This window comes from Panthera tigris, chromosome F2 (genome assembly GCF_018350195.1).
Source record: "Panthera tigris isolate Pti1 chromosome F2, P.tigris_Pti1_mat1.1, whole genome shotgun sequence".
NCBI lineage: Eukaryota > Metazoa > Chordata > Mammalia > Carnivora > Felidae > Panthera > Panthera tigris.
In genome coordinates, this window is record NC_056676.1 from 37,653,983 (window position 1) to 37,670,535 (window position 16,553).

General features: G+C 41.7%; 1 protein-coding gene across 2 annotated transcripts in view; it reads left to right on the forward strand.

Annotated features, from left to right (window-relative positions):
* The first annotated feature begins 207 nt into the window (after nt 1–207).
* The window catches only part of NECAB1 (N-terminal EF-hand calcium binding protein 1), a 191,826-nt gene continuing 175,480 nt past the window's right edge, over nt 208–16,553 (forward strand). For both annotated transcript variants that reach the window (XM_042973528.1, XM_007084329.3), the window contains exons 1-2: nt 208–540; nt 8,317–8,341. In XM_042973528.1, the coding sequence (XP_042829462.1) occupies nt 208–540; nt 8,317–8,341 (358 nt within the window). The remainder of the gene's footprint in view (nt 541–8,316; nt 8,342–16,553) is intronic.

Genomic DNA, 16,553 nt, shown 5'->3' on the forward strand with positions numbered 1-16,553 from the left:
CCTAAGCTTTCCGCTGCGGTGTAGGCTCGGGGCTCCCGCACCCGGCGCTTTGGCTCTCGGGACACGCGCCCTCGCACCCCGGCGCTCGGCCACCTCCTCCCTGGCGGCACGTGGGTGGGGCGGGGGCTCCAGGGGGCGGCGGCCAATGGCAGCGAGGGGGTCAGAGTCGGTTCCCCGCGAGGGGCGCAGCGGTTGCTAAGCGCAGCGATGAGACGGATCCGGCGCCAGCAGCCCAGGGAAGGGGGAGGCGCGAGCGAGAGCGCGTGGGAGCGCGGAGGCCAGAGCCGGGAGGGGGAGCGAGCCGAGAGAGACGCCGGGGAGGCGCGCGGGAGCGAAGGCCCGCTCGGGAGCCGGAGCCCCGCGGCAGTGCGGCCGCGCCCCTGCCCGAGCCAGTGCGGCCGCCCAGCCCCGCTCCGCCCGCCGCCTTCTGGGCTCCCGAGGATGGAGGACTCCCGGGAGACGTCGCCGTCCTCCAACAACTCCTCGGAGGAGCTCAGCTCTGCCCTGCAGCTGTCCAAGGGCATGTCGATCTTCCTGGACGTAAGTACCGGGCGAAGGAGTTGGGTCGGCGGTCCCCGACCTCCACCCCCTCGTCGCGGCTTTCCTCTTCCCCTGGAGGAGGGTGGTCGGTCCAGGCGCTGATCAGCAGGTGTTTTGCACCCCCCCTCCCCCCGAACACCAGCGAGAACTACCTCCTTACCTCGCTCCCTTGTCCCCCTGGAAATGCACCGAGGAAAATGCGGGAGAATGACTACCACCCAACTTGTAAAAAGGATTGTCCTGCACCTGCAGCTCGGGGCTTAACAACCCTGAATGAATGGCAGAAGTTAAATTTTCCAGCGGCGTGGGTTTCATTGGGGACTAGATCGGTAGCTACAACAATCTCCATTCAGGTGAATAGAGCGTTTTAAAGGGGCTAAGGGAGGGAGGGAACATCATTAACTCAACTCATCTCTGATGTGACCTGTTTGCAGTTCCCCATCTCCCTGAAGCTCTTAGGCGACGGGGACAGCATTAGGGATTGCGATGCCTCGCCACCCTTCCCCAGCCCCCACGGAGAACAATTACTTTGAAAACATACTTGTTTTTCGTTTTTAAAGCGGTGGCCAAGATCCCTTTCATGCTGTTACTTTTTTCACTGCCACCTCCTATTTTTCCGTTTTTCTCTCCTGTTCTTCCCTATACCTCTCCAAGTTTTCATTGCTATTCATCAATTCAAGCATCTGAATGTTCTTCCTTGGGGCCTCTCCCTCCCTTCGGTATTGATGCCCTTCCTTCATTTCTCTGATACTGTAATCGTTCTTTCTCTTTCTTTGTTTTCTTTTTTCTACCCTCACGCCAGGGTTTTTATCTGTACAGCAGTTTTGTTTCTTATTTATTTCTCAATTTTGCGTTACTGCCCCTTTCTGTTGTTTCTGTTCTTTATTATTTTTTTTTTTTTCACCCAGCTCTTTGCTGTTAGGATTAGTGGTTTTCCTATCCCTCAGTTGCCTGCCGGCTTGGGCTCCCTCAGCCTCTGCGTTGTCACATATATGCTGTCCCCTGGAGGTAGTCGGTGGGGATAATTCTGGCCACTTATTTAGACATGATAGAAAATTGGCAAAAGGCATTGAGGAGTGCTGCGAGCTCTTTACTGTTCCCTGAGATCATTTCTTATTAAAATCCAGGTGTATTTAACATGAAAATACGTTTATTATGGTGAAGCGGTTGTCATGAAGATAAGGGGGACAGAGTGAGGAGCCCTCCCAAGTGTCTTTGAATGGATTAGCTGGGATTTTTTAATTGGGAGAGAAAACCATATTGATCATTAAATCCGGTCAAAGGCAAATGTCATAGGTGAGACTCAGCTGCATCTCCTGGCAGCCTCCTCCCCTCCTCACCATGCAGTTCCAGGTGGGGATCCAGGCCTCTGTGGCCAGCCATCTTCTTCCCACCAAAACCATCTGATTCCCATTTTTTCTCTCCAGTTTAAGTCCCTTATTCTTCTGAGCCCTTATCTCTGCTTAGCTCTGGCCAGTCAGGTGATGTTTTGGCTCTAGTGGTCCAACTGGCTGCTATTATTCATTAAATTATTCGTTAAATCCTGCCATTCAGGGCCAAAAAGCCCGTGAGGAAGCCAGGCTGAGAGAAGGAGGCACACTGCACACAGGAGAAGGGGATCTTCAGGGATAGCATCAGGGCTCCAGGAACTCACGTCTGTTAGGAGGTTGATGGCTAAGCTGCCATCAAAGAGATTCAAAGAGGGCCAAGGGACCCTCCGTTCATACTGGCCTGATCTTCACTGGGTCCCCCAAGGATATCAAGTGCTTCTCTATGACTTTTTTTGAAGCAGTTAACAAATCCTGGCGATACTGTGGAGATGAATGGATTGAGCTGTGTAAATGGAAGTCGTCCTCTTTGACACACACACTAATCTTGGCCCAAGTGTCCAAACTGCTACTTAAAAAGAAAAGAAAAGAAAAAGAAAACAGAGGAAATTAAAATCTTTTTTTTTTAATTTTTTTTTTAACGTTTTATTTATTTTTGAGACAGAGAGAGCCAGAGCATGAACGGGGGAGGGGCAGAGAGAGAGGGAGACACAGAATCTGAAACAGGCTCCAGGCTCTGAGCAGTCAGCACAGAGCCGGATGTGGGGCTCGAACTCACGGACAGTGAGATCGTGACCTGAGCCGAAGTCGGACGCTTAACCAACCGAGCCACCCAGGCGCCCTGAAAATCTTGTTTATTGTTTTATATACATGATTGTTCTCAAGCTCTGTAAATAAACAGCATCAGGTCCCTGTCCTGAAGGAACATGTGCTCTATGAATAGGATACCCTTGCCTTCTTGTATCTATTTCTAGAATTTAAAAATAAGAGTACAAAACTGATTTCACACAAGAGGTGTTGACATGCTTGTTTGTCAGGAAAACGCCAGTGTCTATATAAAAAAAAAAAAACAAAACAAAAAAACTGCCACTGGATTTTATCTCGAGTAGAAGAGATTTTGTTTACACTTTTTCTTTGAGATGTTTTGTGAAAAATCCAGCACTCTGGTGAAATATGTGACATGAGAAAGGATTTGTTACTTAAGGATTTTTGAATTATTCATTTCTGGATCATTTGCTTTTAGCAAAAATAAAATGTGAAATATAAATACATAATTTACTCGATTTGTTTTCATATATTCCAGTAGCACTGCTAAGAAAGATTGCTTTTTGAATTCTATGCAGATCATAAGTCGGTAATAGAGATTCCCTGTTCCAAAGAGGAACAGGAATGAAACCCGTCAGAGTCACCTGCGTCACCAGGACTGATTTCTGAATCTGAGGAAAACTTTGATTTTTAGTGTTTGTCTTCCAAGGCCACTGTACTAACGAGTCCTCTGAGTGATTTTGAGGCTACCCTTGCTGACATGACTAGATATATCCAGCTGGTAAGAAACTAGCCGCAGATCAGAAAACCAGAGAGGGATTTACCATACCTATTTGGCTTTTGCTTCATTTTCCTCATGTCCAAATCAGCAATCATGATGAGTATGCCGCTTAATTCTAGAAGTTGTTGCCTTCAGTGCAAGTGCATAGGATAAGAAAACTGAAAACAGATAAAGGAAGTGTGCTATATAAATTTGCACCATTATTGCTAGATCATTGTTCCCTATTGAATGCCTGGATCACAGTTGCCAAATCCACAGATGGATACAGAGACTGTTTCATTAGAAATCTAATTTATTTTATTCGATTCTGTCTAAAAAATGGCAGAATATATACGTTATATATACATTATATATATTCATCATAAATACTCTTGAGTGCCCACTGGGGGGCTTAGGAAACCCAGGGCTGGTGCCAAGGCATCTGTGCTGTGCCCCCCTGCCACCCACAGGAGAGTGGCTTCACTGGGTTCCGTGCATAGCAACATGGGAGGACCAGGAGGATGACAGTTCTTTTCCTTCTTAACACCTGCAATGCTGTCCGTCCCCAGGTTATTTCATTCCAGCTGACAGGGAATAAACTCTGATGTAGAATACTAGTCCATAAAGCATGTGGTCCCTCTTTGGAATCATTCTATTAATCGACTCCGCTACTGTGCAAAGGGAGAAAATCAAGCGTTTCACATCATCCCCCGAAGCAAGATAAATCTGAAGTGAAGTTAGTTATAATTCCACCGCTTGATGCCACTGCCTTCTCCCCAACAGTTTTGTTTGCTTTTTAGCTGGAAAGGAAGTGGCCCTTCCTCATGTCGCTAGGGCAGAAGTGGGGCCTGGAAGGCTGTGAGGGAGAGAGATGATCTTCCTGTTTGTCTTCCCTTCCTTCCCCCGGCCAGGCATGCGCACTGACGCCCACTGAACAAAATGCACAGTGCCTTGGCTGGTCAGGGACTTGGTGAAAATAAGGAAGAGTCTTCTTTTGCAAAGCTACTTAATCCTGAAGCCCTGTCTCTACACATGGATGGGAATATCTGTCTAAGAGGTGAGATGGACGGAGGACTGTCAGAGCAGGAACAGTTTTCCAGGTACAACGGTTCTGTGACCGAATTCTGTTACAGCCATATACCTCCTATCTTGTCTAGCGCACCCTGGATAATTTGAGTGCGGTTGTTCCGTTGGGAGGATGGCAGTTAACCCTAATTGGTAAGGCAGATATCACTCTCCGAGGTTTAAGAGGCTGCAGAAGTAAGGGAAACTTCGTTTTAGTGTTACCATACATTTAAAACTGTTTTCTCACACAAGCCCTACTCCAGGCACAATTGAGACGATAAAAATGTTTGTGCTGATTACCTTTGCTCCATCCATTCCGTGGCCACTTCCCTGCATCCTATTTCGTGGAGGTCCTTCCTTCTGGAGGTCCAGGTCCACAGGCTATGATTTACCTGATAGGTCTTCCCTTCTGGATGGTACCCCGTGTTCTGGATGAGAACCAAATTCCCTGCCCTATATCCTCATCTCTCAGGAGTCTTCCTGGCTTATGTCATTACCTAATTTTAACCTGGTACACAGTAGAAAGCACTTATCAGATATTAGTTCAGTAAATAGTGACAAATAGGCCTTGACGACAATATTTGCATCTTAACACCTGCCTTGAATAACCTCGGGTGAGAAATGAGACATTTTAATGAAGGCCGTCAAAGAGTAGCCTTTAGGGTAAAGGATGCTGTTTGATAATCCGTAGATTGTTGCAAAAACACAGCATGGCCTACATTTGAGTTTTAATTCTGACCCTAATATTTGCATCTATTTACCATGTATCTTGTGGTAGCAACTGGTAAGATTAGCCCATCCAGATTACTATGGTAGCATAGTGTAATGAACCCAGTTTTCATCTGCAGTACATTTAAAAAAAATTTCTTTAATGTTTATATATTTTTGAGAGAGAGAGAAAGAGAGTGCAAGTAGGGGAGGGGCAGAGAGAGAGGGAGACACAGAATCAGAAGCAGGCTCCAGGCTCTGAGCTGTCAGCACAGATCCTGACGTGGGGCTCGAACCCACCAACTGTGAGATCATGACCTGAGCTGAAGTCGACACCTAACTCACTGAGCCACCCAGGTGCCCCTGCAGTACATTTTTTTATTAGTCTGTGGGCTCAGAGGCAAAATTTGCAGCAGAGACCGTTCTGTTCATATTTCATTACAAAGAACTGTCTTAATAAAGCTACTGTCTTAATTTCATTGCTAAGAGGCTGAATGCTATTTAAGATACTGCTTTCTGAAATGAAATGATGGACGTCCTGGGCCCAACTCTCTGGTATGTGGTTATTCCTGTTCTAGTTACTTCGAACTCTTAAGGACACAATAGAGCTTGAAATAGAATCTTCCGAGCATAGTAAAGGTAAGAATTAGGCTGTGTTTCATGTCTCCCTGACTCTCCGCTGGGGCTTCATAGTTTCAAGGAGGGGGAGGAAGCTGGTTATGATGGAGAGGAGGATTCCCCAAATCCCCACTAGAAATTAGCTTCGTGGAGTAAAAAGATTTTGTGTCCCATTCTGCTCTAAGCACAGTTCTTACTACTACAAGCAGCTTTCTTGCAATCGTTAAATAAATTTAGTTTATAAAGGGGGACCAATTTCTTATGCACACAAGTCAGGGGGGATACATATCTGTTGTTGGAAATTTGTCATAAGTGAGATTTTGGGTAATAATATTAAACTATTATAAGATTGTAAAATGATTAGATTTAGCCATACTTCATCTTCATGAAGTCAACAGAAGGAAAGGAAGATAATACTTCTGTAGCAGAAAGCAGGAAAACTGAAAACTTTGGTAATCAAAACTATTGCTAATCTTTCGAGCTGCCCACCAAGAAGTGATGACCTAAATGTACGAGTGGCTCTGGTTACTTCACATAACTGTCTGTTGCTCAGAAAAATGATCCTCGAATGCCCCTTTCATGTGATTCAAGGGTATCTTTGCAATATGATAAAGGGACATTTTCTCTGGTAGTATATATAACATAGCTGTGGTGTGCTATGTTACCCGGATTTTTTTTCCCTTAGTAGACAGTGCCAGCTAGGGCTGATTTGATTGTTGCTAACAGAAAAAAAAAAATAACCTAAAGTATCTTAAGATTTAAAACAATAATTTATTGGCTCCTGCGATGAGAAGTGGAGACTCTCATCAGAATGGCTTGATCAGGAGCTCAGAGAGTGTCATCAGAGTCCTCTTTCTTTCAGTCCCTGGATGGACACTGCTGTCTTGAGGACTGGTTATGTCCAGTTCTAGGTTGTATAAATTTTCGGTGGCTTCTATGACAGTATACTGCACACACAGTGGCTTAAACAACCGCATTTGTTTTCTCAGTTCTGGAGGCTGGGTCGATGATATCAAGGTATGGGGAGGACCTTTCCCTCTGAAGGCTCTAGGGGAGAGTCTGCTCAATGCGTGTCTCCTAGCTTCCAGGGTCAGATTCCTGTACATTCTTTGGCTTGCAGCTGTACCACACCAGTATCTGCCTCCATTACCATGTGGTCTCCCCTCTGTCTCTGCATCTCTGAATCTCTCTCTCCTTATAACGTCACCAGTCTTTGGATGTAGGGCCCACTCCAATCCAGGAAGAGCTTACCTTCTTTTTTTAAAGTTTATTTATTTATTTTGAGAGAGAGAGACAGAGACAGAGGCAGAGGCAGAGAGAGACGAGAGAGAAAAATCCCAAGCAGGCTCCGCACTGTCAGCACAGAGCCCGACGTGGGGCTCCAACTCCCAAACCGTGAGATCATGATGTGAGCCCAAGTTGGACGCTTAACCAACTGTGCCACCCAGGAGCCCCAGTAAGATCTTATCTTAATTTGATTACATAAGCAAAGACTACTTTCAAACAAGGTCACCTTCACAGTTACTGGAGGTTAGAACTTCAGTGTTTGTTTTGAGGCCCACAGTTCAACCCATGACGTATATAACGATAGAAGGGTGGACAGCAGCTTCTTACCTATATCGTCCCAAGTTCAGAGTCAGCAGAAGAGAAAGCGTGTCTCTTATGATAATTCCAGCAAAACCATGACCTTACTGTGCTCATGCCTGAGTAGTCACTGTGGACCGAGTGATGTGACACCCTGTTTGCCAGGCCTGAAGGCTCTGCCCAATCCTCGAGAGTAGAGAAAAAAGATCGATTTCCCAGAAGCAAATTTTGAAATCATGACTTAAGATACCTGATGGCCAAGCAGTTCTTATCCACCAAAGATAATGTAATTAATGTGTAGAAGTAAAGTCAGATACAATATAGACACATGAGCTCTGTTTATCCATGATTTATTATTTTTTTGTTTCCATGGATTCCCATTTATTGAGATACAATTGACTTACATGAAATTGCGCCCATTTAAAGTGAAAAGTTGATAAGTTTTTACATATGTACATACCTGTGAAACCATTATGATAGTCAAGACAATAAATATACCTACCACTCCAAAAAGTTTTCCCATGTCCTTTTATAATACCCTCCCTGCTCATTTGTATACAACCCTTAATCTTCTTTCTGTCACTATAGATTAGTTTGCATTTTCTAGAGTTTTGTATAAATGGAATCATATAGCAGGTATTCTTTTTTGTCCTAGGGTTTTACTCAACATGATCACTTTGTGATCCGTCTGAGTTATTGTGTGTATTCAAGAACCCTTTCCTCTTTATTGCCCAGTAGTACTCGTCGAGTGGATGTGCCACAGATTTCTTTTGTGCAAAGGCATGGGGTTGTTTTCAGTTTTTGACTACTATAAAGAAACTTCTCAATTAGGAAACCTTTATTTAAAATTGGAATTTCTTTTATTTAATGGTGGGTGAATTATGTATGAATATGATGTTCACTGCAATTGCAAAAATGGTCATAATTTTTTTTCTTTTTCTTTTTCAGATACTGAGGAGAGCAGATAAAAATGGTAAGACCAAAAATCTGCAGTTTCTATTTATTAATCTCTTGCCTTTTAGATCACCTTATAAAGAATAATATGGAAAAGAGAGGAGAACCCAAGAAAATGGTACATAAAACGTCAGCCTCTTGTGCTAAGAATTTTAGCCAAGTTTATGGCTCCAGATATTCATGGGAAGCTGAAAGAGATACGTACATTTGACAGGAAGACGGAATTTATGCCTTGAAGTGAGGAGCTGTCATAGCTCTGGCTTTTCCCTTTTATGCTTTAATTTTAAAGTAATAACAGCTTCTAATCATTGAGTGTCTACTCTGTGCCAGGCCTTGGGCCAAGTGCTTTGAGTTATTTCTTAGAGTTAACAACATATAGATCTGGGACTTGAACTTGGGTCTGTGTGGCACCAAAATCTTGGCTGTCCACACTGAACAGTGGCCTTGGGGGCTGCTGTTGTGCTCTGAGCTAGTCACCTACAAGCCTGCATTGCCAGACTTACCTCCACTCCTTGGCTCTTGGCCATAGCTCTTGCATTTGAATTATATGCACTAGAAGTAATAATCTATAGGGACAGAGCAGTAGGTTGAAACTAGTATAAAAAGATTGTTCTGTCAGAGGAACTACGATTTAAATGATGCTTGCACAAAGTCCGATTATAAGCTGTCATAAGCAATATCCTTTGACTCTTATCCCACTGCAAATTTTGTTCCATGGAATGCCAAATTAGAGCTTATTGAGTTTATTTTGCTGCTGTAATATAAGTACAGTATAGTACAAGTATAGTATAGAGTTATATTCTTGACAAGACTTTTGTGACAAATTTAGGATACAAAAAGTCCTTTCCTTTTCTTGAAATCCAATTTCTTATCTGTGGGGAAGGATTACAGGCAGAGTCCAGGTCTGACACTTTAAAAACATTTGTTGTGGTCTGGTTAGCCCTTAAGCAGCCAGATCAAGAAAAGCTTGATTGTACTGGATAGCTTTTCACACAACAGAAAAGATATTCACCCCAGGAGTTGCTGTCATATGAGGGTCTGTTCCCCAACCCGGATATTTCATTGGGCCTGTCCATTAGAATGTTTTCTCAAATTAGGGTGCACTGGTTAATATTTTATCAATTCAGAGGGGCTTTTTTCCACCTGAATCACTTGATTGATTTTTAAGACGGATGTAACGATGCTGTTATCTTGTCTTCTCATCCCACTTGTTGGCCTTATGCCTGACGTCCAAACCCAGTGATGCCTGAAGCACGACTGAATAGTCCCTATGGCTCCACGCTAGTTGCCTCATATATTAGCAGCCATTTCTAGTTCAGATATGCCTTTTCTCTCTCTCTACCCAGGCTCCTAGTTTTCTCAGGCTACACCTTCCTTTCCTTGGACCCCCAGCTCTCATGGAGGGTCCTTATTACCTTTGTATATACCACTCTTCTCTCCATTACAACTCACCTCTTTTGGTGGCTTGCTGTCATAATCCGTAGTCATAATAAAAAGCACCTGAAAAACCAGTTCATGATTTACTGTAGTTTATGATAACCTCATATGTTCTGCTATGAAGAATGGTCACTCGGTCAAAATAGGATAGATCAGGAGAGATGGGAGTGCTTTGATCTAAAAGCCCGGTGTGGTCCTGTTCGGTCCCCTGTTTTTTTCATCTGCCTCCTTGCTCCCTCTCCTAATGTGCTCTCAAAGCCGCCTGCCCTTCCGCTCTTATTCCCACATATTCACCACGCGTCCTCTTCTGTAGCCCTCCCAAGCACTAGGGATTCTCTGAGCATCGCTCCATCTGTCACCCTTCTGTGGTGGCGTCCTTGCTTTGACTTCCACCTGTTCTGCCCTTTCCGTGCTTAGCCAGCTTGCACACTCTCCTGTATTGCTGTCATTCCTGCTCAGAAGGCACCTTATCTGAAAAGCCTTCCCCAGCTCCCCCTTGCAGGGCCCCAACCTCTCTCTCTCTGTGCTCTGCACACTTTGGCTTGTATTGCTTATTCCCTTTTGTGAGGACTACAGTTGTTTGCTGGCGATTCTACTTCTCTAAGCCAAGCTTGCCTCTCTTGGACAAGGAACTTGGCTTAGGTGTAGATACCACGCCCAGCCAGTCCTGGGGACTCCGTGGATGTTCATTTAACAAATTAACGACGATTAATGACATTTTTCTCCATTACCCATCTCCTGCCTCTCTGTCTACTCTTTCCCCTGCCTTTCATCCTGCTTTGCTCTTCTCCCTAATTCTCAGTGTAAAGTGAGGGGAAACACAGACAGGACAGTCTGGGTTTAAGTCACAGCTCTGACACCTAGTAGCATTATGGCTTTGGGTAAGCAACAAACTCTTCACCCTCTGCTTTCTCATCTACAGAATAGAGATAATAGCACCTACCTATGTCATGGGGTTATTATGAATAGTAAGTGACACACATATGTAAGGTCCCCAGGGAAGTGCATGGTACATAGTAATAACTTATACCTGCTCATTTTGCCACTATTTTTATGATCAATGTGATCAGTATCACTATTTAAAGCTTGAGCTATTTTGAGGTTGTGATGCCTTAGCTATTGGAGACACTTGGTGACATTCCAGTCATTTCTATTTCAGTGGAGTTTAGTGAGAAAAAAAAAAAGAGAGACTATTTACCATATATTCAGAATTGGAAAAGGGAAAAAGAATTGTGGATAATCTAATGTAAATGAGAAGATACCAACATTAAAAAACCATCTTTCTGAACCATGTGTTCATCCCATTCTGTATTTGCAAATAAACAGCTGCTACATGTACGTGATCTCTGGGTAACAGACCCTCATGTGACAGAATCCCTTATGGACTGCATAATTGGCAATGGAATAACAAAGGGGGTAAGAGGTGTTATTCAGTATCAGCTTAATATGATACTTAGCCTACCAGATTTAGCTTTTGGGATCTATCTGACATGAGAGAAGCTGCTGGAGAAATGGGGAAAAAATACATGATAGCAATTAGCTATAATAATGGTGTCTCAGAGAGATTTGTTTGCTTTTGGTTATTGTTTTAAAATCATAGGCTAGGATCCTAGACATAAAGACAGACCTCAAAATAGGATAGGAGAGATATGAGTGCTTTGATCTAAAGAGCCCAGAATTAAATCTAGAAATGCAAAGCTCCTGAGAAGGCTTACTTATATGCAGGTAGAATGAAAATGGAAATGATTCATGGGTATTTGCAAAGTTCACACACAAAAAAAATTAACCTTAGAAAAAGGCAAAATGGAAAGGCTCATAGTAATTAACACCACAGATTCTATTTCACATAGCACCAGGCCCACCGCGGGGAGTAAAATGCCTGCTGCAACATAGGTGCTCAGTCAGTACTTGCAAATCTATTTGCAAAAGGTGCATATCCAACGATATGATACTGAAAACTGAACAAGAAACACAACCTTATAGATCAGTCCATCAAACTAAGCATTGTTGTTACTTATCTGTTGTTTATTAATTAATAGTATTAGCTAAAATTTGTTGAGGACATGTCTTAGACTATGTCCGATTACAGGTGCTTTATATACATTGTCTTCAGTTGTTGTGAAAAGTCTATAGAATAAATAGTTTAGAGCAGTGGTAAGAACACTGGCATTGGTTTAATGACTTAGAGCAAATCATTCAATTTCCCCTTGCCTCCGTTTCCTCGGCTGTGAAGGGGGGATAGATAATATTGTTTCTCTCAGAAAGCTGTTGTGAATAGTAAATGAAATTTTGCCTGTACATAGTAATTACAAAGATATCAATCCATTAAGAAGCTATAACATTTTAAAATATTTATGCACCCAATATAGAAGCAACTAAATATATAAGGCAAATTTCAGCAGACCTAAATGGAGTAATGGACAGCAATAGAATCATACTAGTGAACATTAATATACCACTTACATCAATGATGTTGATGATTTTCTGAGATGATCAATAAGAAAACATTCTGCTTTAAACAACAGACCAGATGGATTTAATAGATGTATACATAGCATTCGTTCCGAAAGCGACAGCAGAATACACATTTTTCTTGAGTGCACATGGAACGTCCTCTAGGATAGATTATATACATGTTAAGTCACGAAACAAGTCTAAATAAACTTAAGAAGATTGAAATCATATCAAGCATCTTATATGACCACAGTGATGTGAAACTAGAAATCAATTACCAGAAGAAAACTGGAAAATCACAAATATATGGAGATTAAACAACACACTACTGAACAACCAATGGATCAACAAAGAAATCAAAGAAGAAACTTAGAAACTACCTTGAGACAAATGAAAATGGGAATACAACATAACAAAATCTATGGGGTGCAGCAAAAGTAGTTCTAAGAGGGAAGTTTATAGCGATATAAACCTACCTCAGAAAACAAGAAAAATTCTCAATCTGACTTTACACCTAAAGGAACTAGAAAAAGAATAAATAAAGCCCCAAGTTTAGTAGAAGGATGGGGCTAATAAGTATCAGAGTTGGAATAAATGAAATAAAGACAAAAAAGACAACAGAAAAGATTGATTAAACTAGGAACAGATTTTTTGAAAAGATAAAAAGACAGACTTTAGCTAGACTCAGTAAGGAAAAAAGGGGGCTCAAATAAATAATATCAGCATTGAAGAAAGAGAAGTGGCAACTGATACCAAAGAAATACAAAGGATCCTAAGAGACTGTATGAACAATTATATACCAACAGATTGGACAACCTAGAAGAAATGGATAAATTCCTAGAAACATACAATCTTCCAAGACTAAATCATGAAAAAAAGAAAAGTCTGAATAGACTGATTACTAGAAAGGAGATTAAATCAATATAAAAAAAAAAAAAAAACAAACCAAAACTACCAACAAATGAAAGTCCAGAACCAGGTGGCTTTACTTGTGAATTCTACCCAACATTCAGATAAGATTTAATATCTGTTCCTCTCAAACTCTTCCAAAAACGTTGAAGAGGCAGGATTACATCCAATCTTATTTTATGATGTCAGCATTAATTACCCTGATACCAAAACCAGACAAAGACACCACAAAGATGTAAAATTATCGGCCAATATTCCTGATAAACTTAGATGCAAAAATTCTCAACAAAATATTAGCAAACTGAATTCAACAATACATTAAAAAGATCGTATACCATCATCAAGTGGGATTAATCCTAGGGATTCCAGGATGGTTCAACACCCAAATAATCAATCAACATGATATCCAATTTTAACAAAAGGATAAAAATCATATTATCTCCTCAATAGATGCAGAAAAAGCATTTGGCATAATTCACCATCCATTTATGACAAAACCTCTCAACAAAGTTGGACTGTAGACTATTTCAATATCTAAAGTCCACAAAGACAAGCCCACAGCTAACATTATACTCAATGGTGAAAAACTGAACAGTTTTGCTTTAAGATTAAGGACAAGACAAGGATATCCACCCTTGCCACTTTTATTCAACATAGTAGGAAGTCCTAGCCAGGGAAATTGGGCAAGAAAAAGAAACAAAAGGCATCCAGATCAGAAGGGAAGAAGTAAAACTCACTATTTGAGGGCAACATGATTTTACAAATAGAAAACCCTAAAGTTGCCACCAAAAAATATGTTAGAGCTAAGGAGTGGATTCAGTAAAGTTTGGGTACAAAAACAATATACAAAAATCTGTTGCATTTTTATATACTGAAAATGAACTATCAGAAAAAGATATTAAGAAAATAATCCCATTTACAGGTGCATCAAAAAGAATAAGATACCTAAAAGTAAATTTAACTAAGGTGGTGAAAGACCTGTTCAGACATTAATGAAAGACATTAATGAGAGAAATTGAAGAAGACACAAATAAATGGAAAGATACTCTGTGCTAATAGATTAGAAGAACTAACATTGTTAAAATGTTTATATTACCCAAAGCAATTGACAGATTCAAAGCATTCCCTCTCAGAATTTTGGTGGCATTTTTCAGAAATAGAAAAAAATAACCTTAAAATTGGGACAGAACTACTACTGGCATTAAAAACACTCATATAAGAAGTTCAGGTTGAATTTGTGTGTTTGGGAATATTGTGAAGACTTCATTGGATCCTTATGTAACCAATGTTAATAGATTAGCAAGAATTGGTAAGAGCTTTTCAACGTGGCCGCCCATAGTTTGGTTTATTCAGTTAACGTGTAAATATGACCTCAGGTAGAGGGGTAAAACACAGGTTTGATAAATGGGAATATTTTCTCTGAAGATAGGGAAACTTTGAGAGTACCATCCAGAGGTCTGTGGTTCTATTTCCTTTATCTTGCTAACAAGGCTCTTTTGATATGAGCTAGTTAGTTAAGAATCACCGGCCACACAGGGAGCTCTATAGCCCCTCCGATATTTAAACAAAATTTTTTTTTTAATGTTCATTTATTTTTGAGACAGAGAGAGAGCATGAATGGGGGAGGGGCAGAGAGAGAGGGAGACACAGAATCGGAAGCAGGCTCCAGGCTCTGAGCCATCAGCCCAGAGCCGGACTCGGGCTCGAACTCACGAACCGTGAGATCGTGACCTGAGCTGAAGTCAGACGCTCAACCGACTGAGCCACCCAGGCGCCCTGCCCCTCCAATATTTTAATCGGGGATCCTAGCCCCAAACAAGGATAAAAAGATTAAAAGCTGGGCCCTGGAAATCAGGATTACTGGCATGAGGCCGATTTTTATTTCATAATCTCTCACTATTTTCTCAAAATGTTTTGGGAACATCGGTGTAACTGAGAATCAAGTAACTAATTGCAGAGCAGTAGGGATCAGATATGGCACTATACTATATTTACACTCAGGCGTCTGCAAACTTGCAAACCCTTCAATTGTACACCTACCAGCTTGAAAGTCAAAGCAAAGTCTAGTAAGAGCTATCTAAAAAAATAAATAAAATCTCACGGCCGGACAACGACCCAGGAAGAAGTGGCTCATCAGGCAATACAACATGTGGGAGTGCATGAGTGCAAGTTCCGACTACGATAATTTTTTCACAAAATAAGGAAAAACAAATTTTCTATTTCCACAGTATGGTTTTTTTTTTTTTTCTAAAATACAAAGCAGTTTCACTCTCATAAATGTGTTGCTTTTCTGCCAAAAGCAGAAAACTGTGAAAATTCTTATCTTTACTTAGCTGGGCTGATCAGCTGTCATAGAAACAAACAGAGAATTTCTGTTCAAATTACTGAGCCCACAACATGAATGCCATGGGCAGCCAGAGGTTCAGAAGTCAGAACCTGCTCTGATAGCAAATCCTACAGTGTTTAGTGCAAGGTGTCCCCTCTAAAATGTGGCCTCTACCATAAGTGCTGTCTGTAATCTGGATCTGTTGGTTAGCAGCCCAGAGTTCCTTTCTCTTTCTGTTCTGCGGTGAATCATCTCCTCTACTCCATCTAGTTACAGTTAACTGTAACTATAGTTAAGCTAGGCTTTGTCGTCAGATGTCCTGGGTTCAAATTCCCGTTCCTCTCTCCCTCTGTGATCTGAGCGAATTATTTTACTTCCTCGTTTATAAAAAGGAGATAAAAACTGTAGGTCTCATTGGGCCCCTGGGTGGCTCAGTCGGTTAAGCCTCTGACTTCGGCTCAGGTCGTGATCTCAAGGCTCATGAGTTCGAGCCCTGCATCGAGCTCTCTGCTGTCAGCCCAGAGCCTCCTTCGGATCCTCTGTACCCTTCTCTCTCTGCCCCTCCCTGGTTCATTCTCTCTCTCTCTCTCTCTCTCAAAATAAATAAACTTAAACAACAACAACAACAACAATGCCTCTCACACAGGCTTTTTAAAAGATTAAAAGAAATAATACAGATTTTTTTGAAAGGTGCCTGTCCCTTAAAAAGTTTTTTTTTTTTAATAAATGTTACCTATTTTTATTTTTTCATCCTGCTTATTCTTATTTGGTGGGACAATTACAATGGCCCGCCCACCCTCCCATTGGTGCTGAATTGTTTTCCTGTCAGTGCCTAGATGTTCTGTCCATGATGACCTTACTGAGCCCTCATAGCTGCCCTGGCTGTTGCCCTACCTTTGCCATGGTCATTCAGCTTTGCCTACTGTTTGTAAATCAATAATCCTAATATAATTTCTCATGTGTGCTTAGAGTTGGCCCTGTATGCCCAAGACACCCTTTGGGTTCTATACTCCAACACTGAAAACTAGGGAAACTGAATTCATTTTTATTTATGGTTTTTAAAGAAAATAGTGAAAGCATTGGGAAAAACTGAAATGTATGTGAT